Source organism: Cetorhinus maximus, chromosome 1 (genome assembly GCF_964194155.1).
Source record: "Cetorhinus maximus chromosome 1, sCetMax3.hap1.1, whole genome shotgun sequence".
NCBI lineage: Eukaryota > Metazoa > Chordata > Chondrichthyes > Lamniformes > Cetorhinidae > Cetorhinus > Cetorhinus maximus.
Window position 1 is genome coordinate 2,802,928 of NC_135879.1, and position 19,390 is coordinate 2,822,317.

The 19,390-nt window shown below is 43.4% G+C and overlaps 1 protein-coding gene across 1 annotated transcript in view; it reads left to right on the forward strand.

Annotated features, from left to right (window-relative positions):
* The first annotated feature begins 3,629 nt into the window (after window positions 1-3,629).
* Window positions 3,630-19,390, forward strand: part of LOC144688809 (cyclin-dependent kinase-like 2) — a 54,850-nt gene continuing 39,089 nt past the window's right edge. Inside the window, exons 1-2 of the mRNA XM_078555775.1 lie at window positions 3,630-4,185; window positions 10,051-10,234. Of these exons, the coding sequence (XP_078411901.1) occupies window positions 10,055-10,234 (180 nt within the window). The 5' untranslated portion in view covers window positions 3,630-4,185; window positions 10,051-10,054. The remainder of the gene's footprint in view (window positions 4,186-10,050; window positions 10,235-19,390) is intronic.

Sequence of the window (19,390 nt, forward strand, 5' to 3'; positions counted from 1 at the left end):
CAACTTCAGACCATGAACTCTCTCCTCCATCTTCACCCTTTTTTTTATCCCCTTTTTTCAATATTCACTTTTATTTTTTATCCACTTATTTTTATTTATTTTCATTTTTATTCATTGCTTTATCCCCACCTTTTATCCTATTTTCAATCTTTTTTGCCACCACCATCCCCTTTCCTCACCTCCACGAGGACCATTTGTCACTTGTTCATGTTGTTCTTTCCAGAGTGCTTACCCTTGTCCTGCTATTATCACATTCTACTTTCTGGCCTTAACGCCACCATCAGCACCTCCTTTAGCCAGCACCACCACCATTAACACCCCTTTGTCCTTTTGCTTATGACATCTCTGGCAATCTCTCCTTTGCCTCCACCTATCACTGACCCTCTATCCAGCTTCACCTGCTCCGCCCGCCCTTAAACAGTATATATTTCACCACATTTTTACTTCTCTTTAGCTCTGAAGAAGAGTCATATGGATTCGAAACATTAACTCTCTTTTTCTCTCCGCAGATGCTGTCAGACCTACTGAGTTTTTCCAGCATTTTCTGTTTTTGTTTCACTTTTCTCAGGTCAGGCTTCAGTTTCTTTAGTTCTTAATGCTTTGAGAATCTGGGTTCCTTCTCCAGTTTCTTTGGGATTTCGGGGTCCATCCTTCACTGCCACCATGTTGTTACCTTGTTTGGTGTTTCATGGAGAGGTCTGGAGACTTGGATGAACCATTTATTGGTAACCCATAACTCTGTACATATTTCAAAGTACAGTCCAGCATGGGTGAAGTCTCCTTCCAGAATCTTCTCCCCAGACAGCCTACAATCATGTGACTTTCTACATCACATTGTGGGTTGTACTGTTCTCCAGTCCCACATTAACCTTTACTCTGCCAAACACCCTTATCCTACAGAAATGGCCTAGCAAGCCGTTCAGTTCAAGAGCAATTAGGGATGGGCAACAAATGCTGGCCTTGGCAGCGACGCCCACATCCCATGAAAGAATAGGGAAAACAAATTTACAATCAACGAAACATTGCTGTAATGGAGGAAACACAACAGCCAAATTATGCATAGCAAGCTCTTACAAACAGCAATGAGAATGATGACCAGATTTATTCGAGTGCTGTTGATATACAGGCCAATATAAGTTTATTTTGTTGATTGAGGTATAACTATAGGCCTGGGACACTGGGGAGAACTTCCCTGCTCTCTTTTGAAATAATGTTCTGGATCTTTTACATCCACCTGAAGGGACAGACGTTTGCTTATCTCATTTGAAAGACGGCACATCCAGTAATACTTAGTCAGGATTTCAGTTCTAAGGTTTTGTGTAAATGACACTGACTAACCATTATCCCTTTGGAGGCAACTTCAAATAAACATTTGTTTAAAATGGTTAAAACTGCATTCCATCAATCTGCTCACATCTGGGCTGTTGTAGGGATTTTGACAGTGTGAGGAAAAATGGATTTAAAGAGTATTTGGAGAATCTATTTTGAAGGAATTTAAAAATTGCAGCTGACATATAAGAGTGGATTTACCTTAAACTGTTACTGCTGATAATAGGCCTTCCCCATCTAACTGTTACTATCTTATCCAATCTACAAAAGCTTTTGTCGGTCTATAATATTGGGCCTTGTTAGACGTTTAATCTCTCAGTTTTGAAAGGTCTCAGTTACATTCATTCCTCTAATTAAAATTGTAACAGGGACAATTTTTGACACTTGATTGCAGCCAATAAGGCCATTAGTTTCGAGGTCTGCAGGATGGGTCATTAACCCAGACACAGCGTTATGTATTTACCAGTTTGCTGTATATCTTATATATCTGATTTATCTCATAAAAATGCAGAGATGGCACTAGTTCTAGGACTACAACAGGTTTATTTACAGTACTTTAAAATACAGTAACTCAGTAATCACAGAATTTCTACATATGTGCTCTCAACCCAGATTCAAGAATCTCTGTAAGGTGTCAATTACTTAGCTCTCTAGCTCCACTAGCAGGCTTAATTAATTAAGCACAGCGATCATAGATCAATGAACAAACTAATATTATCAAACACAGATCAATTAAACCATTGAACACCACAAACGGAAGCTTGTGATGAGACTGGAGGCAGATGTAAGAGGGGTCCAAGCACTGTCTGTATCGTCAATAAGATTATGTAGGTTGAGAGGAATATGGGAGAAAACTTGATTGGACAGATTCTACTCCGAACCCTTCAAAAGCGAGTACCTGGAGGGTGCTATCACTGGGCTAGTAATCCCGAGGCCCAGGCTAATGCTCTGGGGATATAGGTTCAAATCCCACCATGGCAGCTGGTGGGGTTTAAATCCAATTAATTAATAATTCTCAAATTGAAGGCTGGTGATCATGAAGCTACCATTCCTTGTTGTAAAAACCCATCCGATTCACCATTGTCCTTTCAGGATGGTAATCTGCTGTCATTACCCAGTCTGACCTAAATGCAACTCCAGACTCACAGCAATGTGGTTGACTCTTAACTGCCCTCTGAAATCAACTGGCCACTCAGTTCGAGGGCAGTTAGGGATGGGAAGCCAATGCTGGCATTGCCAGAGATGCCCACATCCCATGAAAGAATTAAGTAAATCAGAACATGAATAAACTGCAGAAGGAAAATGGGACAAGGTGTAATGTGGCTTCTACCGAAGGAAGATGGGAGGTGATATAATTGTTGACTGTATCTTGTAAACTGCTGCTCAATAGTGTAATGTGTTAACTCTTAATCAATCCAAATAAAATCCAGCACAGCTTTGGATAAATTGGAAAGAATCCAAGAGGGCTATTAAAGCACAAAGGTGGTGCCAATTGAGATTATTGTTGATTTTTTAAAGCTTTCAGTTCTCAATTAACACAGATTTGAACCGCAAGGTAACTAAATATTGATAACTTTACAAAGTTCAATTACTGCAGAGGCTGGAAAACTGAAATCAAAAGGGAAATGTTGAAAATACTCAGCATTTGTGGGGTAATGTTTCAGGTCAATGACCTTTCATCGGAACTGGGATGAACAGCAGACATCTTTCGTGACATTTGCATAATTAGAAGATTAAAATATAAAAAGTTTGAATCTATAGCTACTGGATAGAGCTTAATTTGAAAACATGTGCAATTCACTTTTCACTTCAGCATTTGTGTTTATGTCCAATTTTCAAATGGTGTCTAGTTGTGCCGCACTGTGTGTGATGAGGGCACTGGGTCAAGTAGCCTTCTGCTCTGCACAGATGCTGACTCACTTGCTGAGTATTTCCAATGTTTTTTACAGGAAATTTCTCAAACCTACTATATTTTTGTCTGTCCCCATCAGTAACTCAGTAACTTGCTTGCAAACAAATATTTTTTTTCATCTCATCTCCAGCAAAAAAGTTTATGAGGGAAATGGAACAGTCAATCCTGTAAACTTGGTAAACTTTTTTCCCCCATCGTAACTCTAAATTTTATTGGGGGTTTGGGAGGGTGGTGGGGAATGGAATCATCCGAGTGGCTGATTCTGCAGCTCGGAGCTGACGCTGGTGCTACATGTTGTGGAGAGAGTCACTTGTTGCTGTTAGTAACCTCTAATCACATGGGCTCCTTTTCCATTGTGCTCTGTGTAAAGGTCTGGCTCCTGGCCAAGCAGACAGCCAGATGTCTGCAGTCTTTGTTCTGCCCTCCTCACACTCTGTGAAGCGCTACCCCATGTCATGGAACTCATTCACTGTCAGCAGAGGGTTACTGTAACAGGACTCAGGTGATCTGACTGACTCCACACAGAGTGATAAACAGCAGCCAATGTTTGCTTCACACAGAATGGTGGAGGGGGGCCTGAAATGACAAGGCGGTGTGTTCTTTAGAAGATTAACAGTGTGCATTGACTGTGGATGTGCTGGGCTGATGGAAGAGCTGAGTTTAACGGGACTTGTGGAGGTACAGTAACTCGCTCTAATGGAGTCAATCTAAAATACAATGGTCCAAAGTCACAGAAAGGAAGATGACTGTCGCGAGAATTGTTCTGCAGAATTAAACTGCATGGAGATGTTAGGAGGGACGGTTAAAATCACTGTGAATGGTACTAGCAATAGTTTAATGTATAGTTTGCTAATTGGAGAATAAAACCGAGCAGAATGAATCCAGTCTTCAGGAATTTACCTGTTTACGGAATTTACCATCAGGACAATGTGACATTGGAATAGGTGCGTTGGCAGTTTTTCTGTTATCGGAATCTACTGAATTTTAAAATCTTGGTTTAAAAAATTGAATTTTCCAAGCTTTGTATTTTCCTGGAATTTTGCTCTTTTACATTTCCAAAATCAGTGATGAATAAATTTGAGCTCTTTGTGTCATTGAGTGAAATGTTATGAACTGTCAGTGGTTCCAGAAACAGGCAACAGGAGGAAGGTTTAAGATGAGGGACGATGCAGAAGTATAAGCTGAATCGCTGTCACGCAGTGGCGAGTAGAACAGACTGTGCAAAAAGGAAGTTAATGAAGGTAAAAGTTAGGGGAGAATGAGCAATGAGCATTCAAAATGATGGGTTTTGATAGAGAAATTAAGGAGAAACTGAAGGATGGGTAACTGGAGGCCACAGATTGAAGGTAATTGACAACAGAACCAGAGGGTGAGACGAGGAGAATTTTTTTACTCAGCGAGTTGTTGTGATCTGGAAGGCGCTGCCTGAAAGGGTGGAGGAAGCAGATTCAATCGGAACTTTCAAAAGGGAATTGGATAAATACTCGAAAAGGGAAGAAAATGAGATCAGAGCTGTGGAGAAAGAGAGGAGTGAGACTAATTGAATAGAATTCCAAAGAGCCAGCACAGGCTCATTGGGCTGAATGGCCTCCTTCTGTGCTGTATCATTCTATAATTTGAAGGCTTGAGCAATTGAGAAGCTTTCGGTTTGGACACTGGCCAGATGGACTGCAGAGGCTTTCAGTCCTGCACTTTGTTATATTCCGGAGTAGTGCCTTTATACAAGTAAACACACCAATTTACTGCATGCCTGATAACTAATAAGAAGAACTTGCATTTATATAGCAACTTCCACATCCTTGGGATGCCCCAAAGTGCTTTACAGCGAATTATTTAAACTGAACTTCAGTCAGTGTCGATACTTAGGCAAACCACAGGAACTGTTTTGTGTATAGCAAGAACCCACAAACAGCAAATCAATCAATGACAAATTAACCATGTTTTGCTGGTGAGGGTTGGGGGATAAATGTTATCCTGGATAATGGATGAACTCTCCTGTGCTTTTACAAATAGTGCCATGGAATCCCTTAACCTCAACCTGCACAGGCAGACGGGGACCTCGGTTTACCCAAGGGACAGCACACTCAGAAAAGCAGCACTCCCTCGTCACTGCCCTGGAGTGGAATGCTTAGATTACAATCTGAAGACCCCCTGACTATCTTACACTTTGAACCAACTGAAACCAGAAGATATTCTCACAATATTAAAACTGAGAGTGATGGAAACATTTGTCGAGTGTTTCAGCATCAAGAGATTGTTATTGCTAAAAGCAGATGATCTACTGGGAATAAACAGAGTGGGTTAGGGTATCATATACAAGAGAAATTGTAATTAATCTGACCAGTGTAATAAACGCAGACAGCTGCTGCAATGAACTGACCAACTATAAGTGCTAAATAGAATATATATCCTATGGATATGGGACAAAGGTGGGTATGTGGAATTAGGCCACAGGTCAGACAAGATCTCTTTGAAAGGTGAAGAGAGTTTGAGGGGATAACTGATCTCCTCCTGCTCCTCTGCCCCTAGAACAATTAGACTGTTGTATGTTACGAACACAGGGACTGGAGGAGACCATTCAAGCCCTATTTGAACCTTTTAGCTTTTAAAGTACCGCAATTGGATCAAACCTTTATCCCCACACTCCACCAATCACAGATTCCACCAATCACACAAATGACCAGTCACTCTGTCACCGGCACACACTCCCCTGTCACACACTCTCCTGTCACACCCTTCCCCGTCACCCGCTCCCCCGGCACACCCTCCCCGACACACCCTCCCCTGTCACACCCTCCCCCGGCACACACTCCCCCGGTACACGCTCCCCCGGCACACGCTGTGCTTGATCTCGATATGGGACAGGAAGTATAATTCGGTGATAAGGCTCTGGTACTTCCTACATTTCCAGGGCTTCAATCTCTAATGAATGAATCTTCTCAGACAACGTGTTATGACCTGTTTGATGAGGGAAAACTGGAATTTGTCCAGTCTAGCTGGATTATTGATTTAGTTACAAAATTCTAATCTCATTGTTTACCAATGAGTTTAAGGCATCAAACTCTTTGGACAGGAACCACATCTAGAAAGAAAGAAAAACCTGCATTCCTATAGCACCTTTCACAACCTCAGGATGTCCAACTCGCTTCACAGACAATGAAGTATTTTAGAAGCGTAGTCACTGGCATAATGTAGGAAACAACAATCTGTGCACAGTAAGCTCCCAAAACACAGAAATATGATAATGACTAGATTATCTGTTTTAAGTGATGCTGGTTAAGGGATAAATATTGACCAGGACACCAAGGATAACTCTCCTGCAACTCTTCAAAGTAGTGGCCCTGGGATCTTTTATGTCACCTGAGAGGGCAGACTGGGCATTTGTTTATATTTCATGTGAGAAATACTCCTCTGACAATGCTGCACTCCCTCGTTACTGAGTATCAGCCTGGACTATGTGCTAACAGGGATGTATAGGCTGTTCACACTGTCCTGTTAGTGTTAGTTGGCTGAGTAGGAAAATGCTGAACTTCAACTGATTGTCAGAAGCAATCTACGTGTGGCTAATTGTTAACGTGGGAGCTCAACATCACTTCTACTGATCTGTTCTAAACAATTAATTCATTCCTCCTCAATGTCAGACATCCCACTGACAAACATAATCATCAGCCTTAGCTCAATGTTGTTGTCACTCCCACTGCAAAGAGTTGAGATCGAGCGGTGCCTTTGGGAATCATCCAGGGTATGGGTGTTAAATGTTTGTGCATCACTAAAAGCAGAAACCTCGCTTTTCAACAACAAAATAACCTCTTGTACTGAGCTGCAAGAAAGGTGCTCACAATGTGTGACTGGCCTTTGAGCTTCAAGGTGTTGATGTCTGTAATTCCATCAAACTCTTTACAACAAAGCTCAGGTTTCTATTGTGCAGGGACTGTTTGATCCAATGACTGATTGGAACATGATTCACAACAGACATCATGGTCATTGGGACAGTACAGACTGGTACTGTGGCATTCTTTAAAGGAGGAACTTTTTAAATTCATTGTAACAAAGTGGCAAATTGTAGATTCTTCCAAATTTGAAGCTAAATTCTAAAGTTGTTTTTCTTTGAAATGTCTCAAATCTCTAAGATCACTAATTTCCAAATTTCCAATCCTCATCCTTGAGTTCAAATCCCTCCGTGGCCTCACCCCCTCCCTACCTCTGTGATCTCCCTCAGCTCAATGGCACTCAGGTCTCTGCACTCCACCAACTCCGACTTCTCGAACATTCCTGATTTTAATCACTCCACCATTGATAGTTCTGTCTCCAGCTGCCCGGAGCCTAAAGCTCTGGAACGATCTCCCTATACCCCTCTATCTCACTTTCTCCCTCTTTTTCTTTAAGACGTTCCTTAAAACCAACCTCTTTGACCAAGCTTTTGGCCACCTGTCCAAACATCTCCTGTAGCGCAGTGTCAAATTTTTATCCAATCAATACTCCTGTAGAGTGCCTTGGGATGATTTAGCATGTTAAAGTCTTTGTATAAATGCAAGGTGTAAAAATGAGACATACTTTGCTCTTTTAGCAGAGTTTGAATTAAACAAATATCTTATACAAACATATTTGAATTTTCTGCTAATTATAAGAGTAGCACATGTGGTAAATAATACTGCTGCTCACCTTGGCATCTAATGCCTCTGAACGATACAATATTCTTCTATTACTATAGTAATTACACAGAATTTACCACACAGAAACAGACCATTTAATCCAATTAGTGTTTAGCTCCACACGAGCTCCCTACCACCTTATGTCACCTCACCCTATCAGCATATTCTGCTCTTCCTTTCTTCCTCATGTGTGTATCCAGCTTCCCCTGTGTGTTGATCATGGTTCAGTGGGTAGAACTCTTGCCTGGGAGTTGACAAGCTCCAGGTTCTAGTCCTGCTTCAGCACCGAGGGAGTGCTGCACTTTTGGGGGTGCTGTCGTTTGGCTGAGATGTAAACCAAAACCTCATTTGCCCTCTCAGGCAGATGTAAAAGATCCCATGATGTCATCTTGAAGAAGAGCTGGAGAGCTCTACTTGGCATCCTGGCCAATATTTATCCCTCAATCAACATCACATTCCTTCAACAGCATCTTCCAAACCCATGACCTCTGCCATCTAGAAGGACGAGGGCAGCAGATAGATGGGAACACCACCACCCGGAAGTTCCCCTCCAAGCCACTCACCATCCTGACTTGGAAATATATCACCGTTCCTTCACTGTCGCTGGGTCAAAATCCTGGAACTCCCTTCCTAACAGCACTGTGGGTGTACCTACACCACATGGACTGCAGCGGTTCAAGAAGGCAGCTCACCACCACCTTCTCAAGGGCAATTAGGGATGGGCAATAAATGCTGGCCACAACCTGCTCATATCTTGTGAATGAATAAATAAATAAAAGGACTATCTGATCATTGCTGATTTGTGGGATCGTGTTGTGCACAAATTGCCTGCTACATTTTCTTTTCTCATTAGGCAGTCCCTCAGATCGAGGATATTGGCTTTCACTCCGGTTCAATGATACCTGAAATGGCTGATAACTCCAATACACAATCTGCAGACTCTGCCACAAGTGGGGAAAGTGGTGCTTAGAGGGCTGGGTAAATGGGTTATTTGCAGGTTTGTGCACTTCCTCCAACACCTCAACTTCACCTCACCTGACAAAGTCTCTCTCTGTGTGTTTGGTGACTTATTCCTGAATGAACCTTCTGCATTTTGGTCGGTCACAAGCCAGGGTCTCCCATGAGTCTGTGGGGATGTTTGACCTCTTCAGGGATGCTTTGAGGACATCGCTCAAGTGTTTCCGCTGTCCTCCTGGGAGTCTCCTGCCGGGCCTGAGTTCCGAGTGGAGCAGTTGCTTCAGGAGTCTGGTGCCTCACCCAGCAGAGCTGGTTTTGAGTGATCAGCACCTCAATGATGTTCATATTGACCTGGGGAGGACGCTGCTATTGACCTGACTTTCTTGCCACTGGATTTTGAGGACCTTGCGAAGGTATCACTGGTTGTAATTCTCCAGTGCTTTAGGTGCCTGCTGTAGGCTGTCCAAGTCTCTGCAGCATAACATGGGAATCACTGCTGCCCAGTAAATCCTGACCTTAGTCTCAGGTTTGCAATCCTGCTTCTCAGACACTCTTTTCCTCAGTTGGCCGAAGGCTGAGATGACACATTCGAGGTGATGATGAATTGAATACATTGCAACAGTTACTACACTTCAAGATTACATCATTGGCTGTAAATCACTTGAGCCATCAGTGCTCATGAAAGGTGCTTTAGAAATGCAAGTCTTTTTTTCTAGATGTATCTATATTCACCTCAACCATTCCCTGAGGCAGTGAGTTCCACATTCTCCTCGCTCTCTGGGTAAAGAAGTTTCTCCTGAATCCCCGAATGGATTTATTAGTGACTGACTTTTATTGATGGCCCCTAGGTTCTGTCTCTGTTTCTGCCTCAAACATCTTCTCTACACTAATAAACATTTCCAGAATTTTAAAGACCTCTATCAGGTCATTCCTCAGTCTTCTCTTTTCCAGAGGAAAGAGCCCCGGTTTGTTCAGTCATCCCTGATAGTTATAACCCCTCAGTTCTGGGTATCATCTTTGAAAAAATTTTTTTGCCCAGTGATTCTTTCTGTAACATGGTGCTATAAAAGTTTAAATCTCTGCTTTCCAATTCTCACCCTGGAGAAATGAAGCACAATGTTTGGTTTGCATTTTATGGTATTATAGGAAAAGCTAGAGCACATTTAAAAAGTCACATTTTGTGTTACTGTTTGTCCGCAGGTTGATGTTAGCAGATATGGACAAGTATGAGCACCTGGGGCTGGTGGGAGAAGGGAGCTATGGAATAGTAATAAAATGCAGGAACAAAGAAAATGGAAGAATTGTTGCCATCAAGAAATTCCTGGAGGACGATGATGATAAAATGGTGAAAAAAATTGCCATGAGGGAAATCAGATTATTGAAGGTAAGCTACCTCACAAGGTATCTGATTATAACCAACAGGTATCTGAGAGCAATGAAGGTCAACTTTGCTGGGATGTACAAAGGCAGAATGAGCCTCAGAACAGATACAGGGTCTGGAACCACTTACTCCATAGTCTGAAACAATGACAAGTAATGGGGGATTGAGGGACACAACATGAGTTGCAAATTGCCAGAACCTGCTGGCTGGTTTACCTCGCTCTGCCCCTCACTGCACCCTTAGCTTCTCCATAAGTGTTAATAAACCGACTCTCCCATAATTGGCTAAGATTTAAGGAAAGACTGAAGAATAATCTTCATTAAACTGCCAGGAAGCAGAAGCCAATACAAGATTAGGAAGAAATTGAGAGTAATAGTTGGCATTAAATCATCATGGATTAAAAAAAATAGATCTTTATTTCCTTTTTAGGAACATAAGGAGACATGGAATTGGAACAGGTCACAGTGCAGAGAATTACAAAGTACTTTGTGCAGAAACAGATGATTCAGCTCAACAGGTCCGCCCCGGTGTTTATGCACATATCCTGCATATCCTTCTATCAGAATATCCTTCTATTCCTTTCATCCTTGTGTTTATCCAGCTTCCCCTTAAATTTTCTATTTGATTGCTAGTTATTAAAATGTGCTGCACTGTCGGAGGGTCAGTACTGAGGGAATGCTGCACTGACGGAGGGAAGTACTTAGGAAGTGCTGCACTGATGGAGGGTCGGTACTGAGGGAGTGCTACACTGCTGAGGGGCAGTACTGAGGTAACGCCACACTGTCAGTACTGAGGGAGTGCTGCACTGCCAGAGTGTCAGTACTGAGGGAGTGCTGCACTGTCAGAGGGTCAGTACCGAGGGAGTGCTGCACTGTCAGAGGGTCAGTACTGAGGGAGTGCTGCACTGTCAGAGAGTCAGTACTGAGGGAGTGCTGCACTGTCAGAGAGTCAGTACTGAGGGAGTGCTGCGCTGTCAGAGGGTCAGTACTGAGGGAGTGCTGCACTGTCGGAGGGTCAGTGCTGAGGGAGGGCTGCACTATTGGAGGGTCAGTACTGAGGGAGTGCTGCACCGTCAGAGGGTCAGTGCTGAGGGAACGCCACACTGTCAGAGAGTCAGTACTGAGGGTGTGCTGCACTGCCAGAGGGTCAGTACTGAGGGAGTGCTGCACTGTAAGAGGGTCAGTACTGAGGGAATGCTGCACTGTCAAAGGGTCAGTACTGAGGGAGTGCTGCACTGTAAGAGTGTCAGTACTGAGGGAATGCTGCACTGTCAAAGGGTCAGTACTGAGGGAGTGCTGCACTGTCAAAGGGTCAGTACTGAGGGAGTGCTGCACTGTCAGAGGGTCAGTACTGAGGGAGCACTGATGGAGGGTCAGTATGTGCTGAGGAAGTGTTGCATTATTGTGTGTCAGATGGGATGTTGAACTGAGACCACACCTCTCTGCTGTGGTGGATATTTGAGAAAAAGTCACGTTATCCCAGTCCCTCAGACAACATTATTCCCTTGACCAGTGAACTTACTGGCCACACGTTCACTTATTGTCTGTGGGACATTCTGTGAGTGAGTTACCTGCTGCTTTTGCCCGTGTTAAAATAGTCACTGCAATTCAAAATTAGATGGAATTTCTTAAGGATGTGAGGATGCAGTATATAATTACAAAAATCTTATTAGAATTAGAAATATCAATAATTAACATGAAAAAGAGATTACAAGGCTGTAAACTAATTGCAGTTGAGGTGGTGGTCTAATTGGAGCAAAGAGTTCTCACCCAGTCATCTTATCCAGGAGTAGAGCAGGTTTATCAGATGTTAAACTCTCTTCTACAATGTCAACTTCATATCAATGAAGCAGGGGTTTTCTTTAAGAAGGGAGAGGTGTTTTCTTATTGCTGTGGGTGAAGTCGGCTAAGCCTGGTTATGACATGCAGGCAAGTTTTCACAATGGCTGACATAAAGGATTATTTATCTGACCATGTGGTGGGTATTTTTGAAGTATAAATGATTCAGATACCCACAGCTGGGCAGCAGTTAAAGAAGATATTTATATAATATTCACCTGACAGTGATATTTAAGCAATTCTTTTCCGAGATGTGTAGCCAAAGCTCCCAGTTGCACTTGTTGGTGAAAAGGTTATGCACGTTTAGAGAGGAGCAGCTGGTATGTCTCTGTTTCTAAGCATTGGAAAAGAGTGCCTATTGTTCTATAGTTACTGCTGCCAGTATCACTGACAGACATAAGCAGGACATACAAAGATGATATGGAACATTATACTGTTGTGCTCTTTTCTGGTGTCAAGTCAAGCCAAAAGTCTGAACTGTCAAGTATTTCTTTAGCCCCCTACGAAGGTGACAATATATTTTGTTAGCCATGTTCATACCCTGAAGGTTAAGCTGGTAAATTGGTCAGTTGATGAATATAAGCTTTTGAAACAAAAGATGTGACATAGCTGAGTGAAATGGATCAGAAACCCAGTCCACAGTGTCACTGACTGACCAATGCCTGCAATCATGCTATAGGCAACTGTTTACATATGAGATTTTCATTCTAACTGTTTACAATAACAAGTTAAATGTTGACATAAAAGTGTGACCCAGAATCTTCATGGAATCTGTTCCAAGTTCTTTTGCTTGTTCTTGGGAAGATGGGCAATGCTGGAGATGTCACATTTATTGCCCATCCATTTTTAAGTCAGACTAACATGTGACTAGTGTCAGCCATGGCTCAGTGGGTAGCGATCTCCCCAAGTCAGTGTATTCACGTCCCGTTCCAGGGCCTGAGCACACAAGCCAGGCTAATGTACGAGAGTATGCTCCTGGCCGGTAGTATATCAGAATCCATGAGGAAAGGCATCATCACCCTCATCTACAAGCACAAGGGGGAAAGGGAGGAAATTAGAAATTGGCGACCCATTTCACTGTTGAATATGGACTATAAGATTCTGTCCAAGGTCATCGCCAATCGGGTCAAATCCGCTCTGGAATTGGTGATTCACCCTGACCAGACCTGCTCTGTGCCAGGCAGGAAGATCTCTGACAGCCTGGCGCTGCTCAGGGATACGATTGCCTATGTACAGGACAGGGGTGTGGATACCTGCCTCATCAGCTTGGATCAGGAGAAGGCCTTTGACAGAATATCGCACACCTACATGGTGGATGTGCTCTCCAAAATGGGGTTTGGGGAGGGAATTCGAAATTGGATCCAACTGCTCTACACTAACATCAGTAGCGCAGTCTCAATCAATGGGTGGGAAACAGATAGCTTTCCGATTAAATCTGGAGTCAGGCAGGGCTGTCCTCTCTCGCCTGTCCTTTTCGTGTGTTGCATAGAACCCTTTGCCGAGTCCATCAGGAAGGATCCGGGCATAAGAGGAGTGACGATCCCAGGCAGTGGAGGCACTCAGGTAAAAGCCTCCCTGTACATGGACGACGTCGCCGTCTTCTGCTCGGATCCGCTGTCGGTGCGCAGACTGATGCACATCTGCGACCAGTTCGAACTGGCCTCGGGAGCCAAGGTAAATCGTGGGAAGAGCGAGGCCATGTTCTTTGGGAACTGGGCTGACCGATCCTTTGTCCCCTTCACTGTCAGGGCTGACGGCCTGAAGGTGCTGGGGATATGGTTCGGAGGGACCGGGGCATGCGTTAGAAACTGGAAGGAGCGAGTGGTTATGGTGAAAAGGAAACTGGGCATGTGGGAGCGACGCTCCCTCTCCATTGCGGGTAAGAACCTGGTCATCAGGTGTGAGGTACTCTCGCTGTTGCTGTACGTGGCGCAGGTCTGGCCCATTCCAGACTCCTGCGCGATGGCGATCACTCGAGCCATCTTCCGCTTTATCTGGAGGTCGAAAATGGATCGTGTCCACAGGGACGCGATGTACAAGCCTCTAGATAAAGGGGGAAAAAACGTGCCCAACATCGCCCTCATACTGATGGACACCTTTGTGTGTGGCTGCATCAAGCGGTGCGTAGACCCTCAGTACGCAAACACCAAGTGTCACTACGTGCTGAGGTTCTACCTGTCCCCGGTGTTGCGAAGGATGGGTCTGGCCACGCTGCCGCGGAACGCTCCAAGTAGTTGGACCGTGCCGTACCACCTGTCCCTGGTGGAAAAATTTATGCAGAAAAACACCTTTGACCACAAGTCCATCAGGCAGTGGTCAACACGTAACGTCCTAGAGGCCCTGAGGGAAAAGGAGAGGGTGGACCCTGTGGGATGGTTCCCCGAGCAGACTGTCAAAGTCATTTGGCAGAATGCCTCATCGCCAGAACTTTCCAACAAGCACCAAGACGTAGCTTGGCTGGTGGTGAGAAAGGCCCTCCCTGTCAGATCCTTCCTACACGCCAGGAGGCTCACCCCCTCTGCACGTTGCCCTCGAGGTGGCTGCGGTGGGGAAGAGACCGTTGTTCACCTCCTTGTAGATTGTGCCTTTGCAAAGAAGGTCTGGAGAGAGATGCAGTGGTTGCTGTCGAGGTTCATCCCAAGCAGTTCTGTGACACAGGACTCTGTGCTCTACGGGCTGTTCCCAGGGACACACACCGAGACAAACATCAACTGCAGCTGGAGGATCATCAACTCGGTGAAAGACGCGCTTTGGTCTGCCCGAAACTTGTTGGTCTTCCAGCACAAAGAGTTGTCCCCGACCGATTGTTGCGGACTGGCACAATCCAAAGTCCAGGACTACGTGCTGAGGGACGCACTAAAGCTTGGGGCAGCTGCCGCAAAGGCGCAATGGGGAAGGGTCGCTGTCTAAGACCTTTCTACCACAGCGCACCGAGAGACTGGGAACTGTTTAGAGCCCCTCGGGCTGTACAGATCAAAATGAAAGGCTGTAAATGATTGTAATATTGTTTGTACTGATGCACCTGGTGATACATTTTGTAAAAGTTTAACCTGGATTGTACCCTTGTAATGTTGTTTTTGAAATGGTTTTGAATGTGATTGAAGATTTTTTATGAATAAAGTATATTTTTACAAAAAAAAACACAAGCCAGGCTAATACTCTCAACGTCGTACTGAGGGAGAGCGGCGTAGTCGAGGTTCAGTCTTGCGGATGAGGTGTTAAACCAAAGCCCTGTCTGCTCTCTCAGGTAGATGGAGAAGATCCTATGGTCACTATATTGAGGAAGAGAAGGGGTGTTATCCCTGGTGCCCTGGTCAATATATAACCCTCAATAAAGATCACAAAAGCAGTTTGTGTGGTCATTATCACTTTGCTGTTTGTGGGATCTTGCTGTGTGTAAATTGGTTGCTGTGTTTCCTACATTTCAACAGTGGCTACACTTCAAGAAGCACTTCATTGGCTATGCAGTGCTATGTGACACCCTAAGGTTATGAAAGATGCTGTAGAAATGCTTTTTCATTTTCTTATCTTGGAGGGGAACTTGGCGGTGATGGTGTTCCCATGATACTGCTGTTATTCTTCTCTTTGGAAGATGTTGAAGAAAGCCTGAAATCAAAACAAAAAATGCTGCAAATACTCAGCAGGTCTGGCAGCACCTGCGGAGAGAGAAACAGAGTTAAGTTTCAGATCGAGATGATCTTACTTAAGAACAGTATTCGGAAAAACAAAATAATTTTTATTGCTGCTTCATAATGTTTAATCGTTGTTTTATATTTCAGGTAAATATTCATATCTACAGTTTTTTCCAGTTCACACACTAGTGATTAGGAATTCTAATGTCGTTCTATAATCCTGAAAATTCCAAAATCCAGAAATAACTTAGTCCCAAGGATTTGAGAATGGAGCGGTTACAGTGTATATTGTCAAAGAGAATTTAGGAGACCAGAGACTGAATGAGCAGGTCTTGAGATATTTAAATGGTAGAGAGAGAACATAAGAACATAAGAAATAGGAACTCCCTCCCTAACAGCACTGTGGGTGTACCTACACCACATGGGCTGCAGTGGTTCAAGAAGGCAGCTCACCACCACCTTCTCAAGGGCAATTAGGGATGGGCAATAAATGCTGGCCCAGCCAGCGACACCCACATCCGGTGAATGAATAAAAAAAAGAAATAGGAGCAGGAGTAGGCTATTCAGTCCATCAATCCTCCTTTCCCATTCAATAAGATCATGGCTGACCTGACTTGACTGCACTTTTTTTCCTGTGCTCATAACCCTTGACTCCGCTGTCGATGAAAAATCTGTCTAACTCAGCCTTGAATCTATTCAATGACCCAGTCTCCAGTGCTTTCTGGGGAAGAGAATTCCACAGAGTAATGACCATCTGAGAGAAAAAAATTCTCCTCATCTCAGTTTCTCAGAGAGAAAGCAAATTCGAAGGTTTAGGAATATAATTTTATGTTGAATTTCAGATACTGGTAAATGAGGCTGTGTTGGAGCCCAAGTTATAAAATTAACCGCCCATCAATGAAGAGAGAACATAGCCCTGAAGCTGTTTCATCATCATTGAGTTATATTGGATGTGTAGCACAGAATCCATTGGCTGGTCACAACCTCCTGCTCTAACTATAGGGGGGAGGTTGACAGATTCCTGAACATGTAGCATATCCATCTGAAAATGGCAACTTGGATCTTTTTCCTGGCTTTCCTGTCTGTCTCCTCCTGGAGTTAGAATGTGACATTGATAGGGGCAGTGGTTCCAACTCTGTCAAACCGTTCCTGTTTGATTAAAATTAAAACAGATTTCACTAGTATGAGGACAGCCTCATGGAAGCTTTCAAGATAAGTAGGTGGAGAGAAATTATTTCAGCTGTCACGGAGTCTAGGACTAAGGGGCATGGTCTCTACATTAGGGCTAGATCTTTCAGGAGTGAAATTGGAAAACACATTTATACACAAAGGTGGACGGAAGTTTGGGACTCTCTTCTGCAAACAGTAGTTGATGCTAATGCAATTATTACTTTAAAATCTGTGATTGATAGATTTTTGTTCATCAAAGGTATTAAGGGATATTGGGCAAGGGTGGGTATATAGAGTAACATCGCAAACCTGCCATGATCATATTGAATAGCAGAACAGGCTCAAGGACCTAAATGGCCTCCTCCTCTTCCTATCTTCCTAGTTGCAGACTGAATGTTGACAATATAGGGCAGATTCAACAAGCCTGCACCTCTATTAAGAAGCTTTACTGATTGGTGAGTTAACGAGGGCCAATTCAGAGAGTGAGACTCTCTGTCATGAGCTCAGTGTTACAGAATTTGTACTAACATTCTTAACACTTATGCTTCATAGCATTAGAGAGATAATATTACCATTGCAGCAGAAACACACATTGAGATGAATCTAGATTTAAGTGAATATTAATCTCACTCAATACTGTTCTCATTAGTAAATTATCTGTATAGTCAGTTGAATGGATAACTTTATCAAAGAGCTGGCACAGGCACATTAAACCAAATGGCCTCCTCCTGTACAATGTGATTCTATCATTCTGAAGATTTCATATTTGCAAAATTGAAAATGTTAATTGATGGATAGCCAGATAGAATTAATTTGTCTTTTATTCTGTTAATAATTATTATGGTCCAGTTGAATCCATTCCATCAGTTGTTATGTAACAACATTCTGCGGTAGTTTTAATGAACATGTAGTTAATGTGTTGTTGAAGATGTTTAATCTTTGTTTAAAGCTTTCCTGGTCATCTGAACAAGCCTGAACATGTTTTGGCATGCAGATTGCTTGTTGCTTAGCTTTAGTGTCTGTACCTTCAGTTACTTACTAAATAAGGGATTTCAGGTCTGCTTCAGCTCGTTTGCTTTGTTTGAATGGCACTGACGAGTATTTTAATTCAGTATTTGGGAGACTTTGACGTAGATTTATTTTCAACAAACAGGTCATTTGGCCCAACTGGTCCATGCTGGTGTTGATGCTCCACTTCAGCCTCCTTCCACCCCTCTTCATCTCACTCTTTCACCCCATCCTTTAATTCCTTAATCCCCTCATGTTTATCCAGCTTCCCTGAAATGCGTCTATACTATTCACCTCAACCACTCTACGTGGTGCATGTAATCCTTAACTGTTGTCAGGAATAAAAAATTATTTGGCTTCTAGATTCATATTTTCAAAAATACATCTTTATAATATTCAGAATTTGTCATGTTAATCTGAACTCACAGAGGCTGCAATAGATCTCCTGGCTGCTCATTTGCCCACAACTTTCCTTGGCTCCAAATTCTGACCCGAATCACAAACAAATACACAGAACACCCATCGTCAATGGGGCCTGATGTCCTCACCCCATTGGCACCAACGACATGTAGAAAAACCAGATAAGGAGACACACAGGTTCCAACTGAGAGAAAGAGTGTGAAATCGAATTGAAGAAGAGAAAATAGGAAAAGGTGCTGACAGTTTCGGTTTTGCTCTATCCCCTTAATTCCAATGAAGGCCAGAGGTGGCCCATTACTGAGCAGCGGCAGAAAGTGAACTTGAATAATTAAATGCCCAATTATGGACCAATTGGGGATGCTGTCAGTGCATCATTAGGCAAAGCCGTAGCTCGTCCTGTGGAGGGATTTCCATGTCGCGATAATATATTGGCTATTGTTAAAGTAATATGTTGCATAAAATAAGTACAATTATTTGAATATATGTTTATATAAATAATTCTGTCATCACATGCAGGAAGTGATGCAATGTCATGGGTGGCAGCCATCTTAGTCAGTCTGTAGCAGTCACAGGAAGTAGCAGCAAGAAGAAGTCTCCTATGTTCAACCTCTATCTGATCATTATAACATTGCTGTTTGTGGGAGCTTGCTGTGCACAAAATTGGTATTTCCTCCATTACAACAGTGACTACACTTCAAAAGCACTTAATCAACTGTAAAGCACTTTGGGATGCCCTGAGGAAGGTGCTATTGAAATCACAATTCTAAGTTTGAAAATTTGTAGTGTGGATGTTGGATAGATCCTCCTTTTAATGCTCTTGGCCTTGCCCCCTCCCTATCTCTGTAACCTCCTCCAGTCCCAAAACCCTCCCTATCTCTGAAACCTCCTCCGGCCCCTACAACCCTCCCTATCTCTGTAACCTCCTCCAGCCCCTACACCCCTCCCTATCTCTGTAACCTCCTCCAGTCCCAAAACCCTCCCTATCTCTGAAACCTCCTCCAGCCCCTACACCCCTCCCTATCTCTGTAACCTCCTCCAGCTCCTACACCCCTCCCTATCTCTGTACCCTCCTCCAGCCCCCTACAACCCTC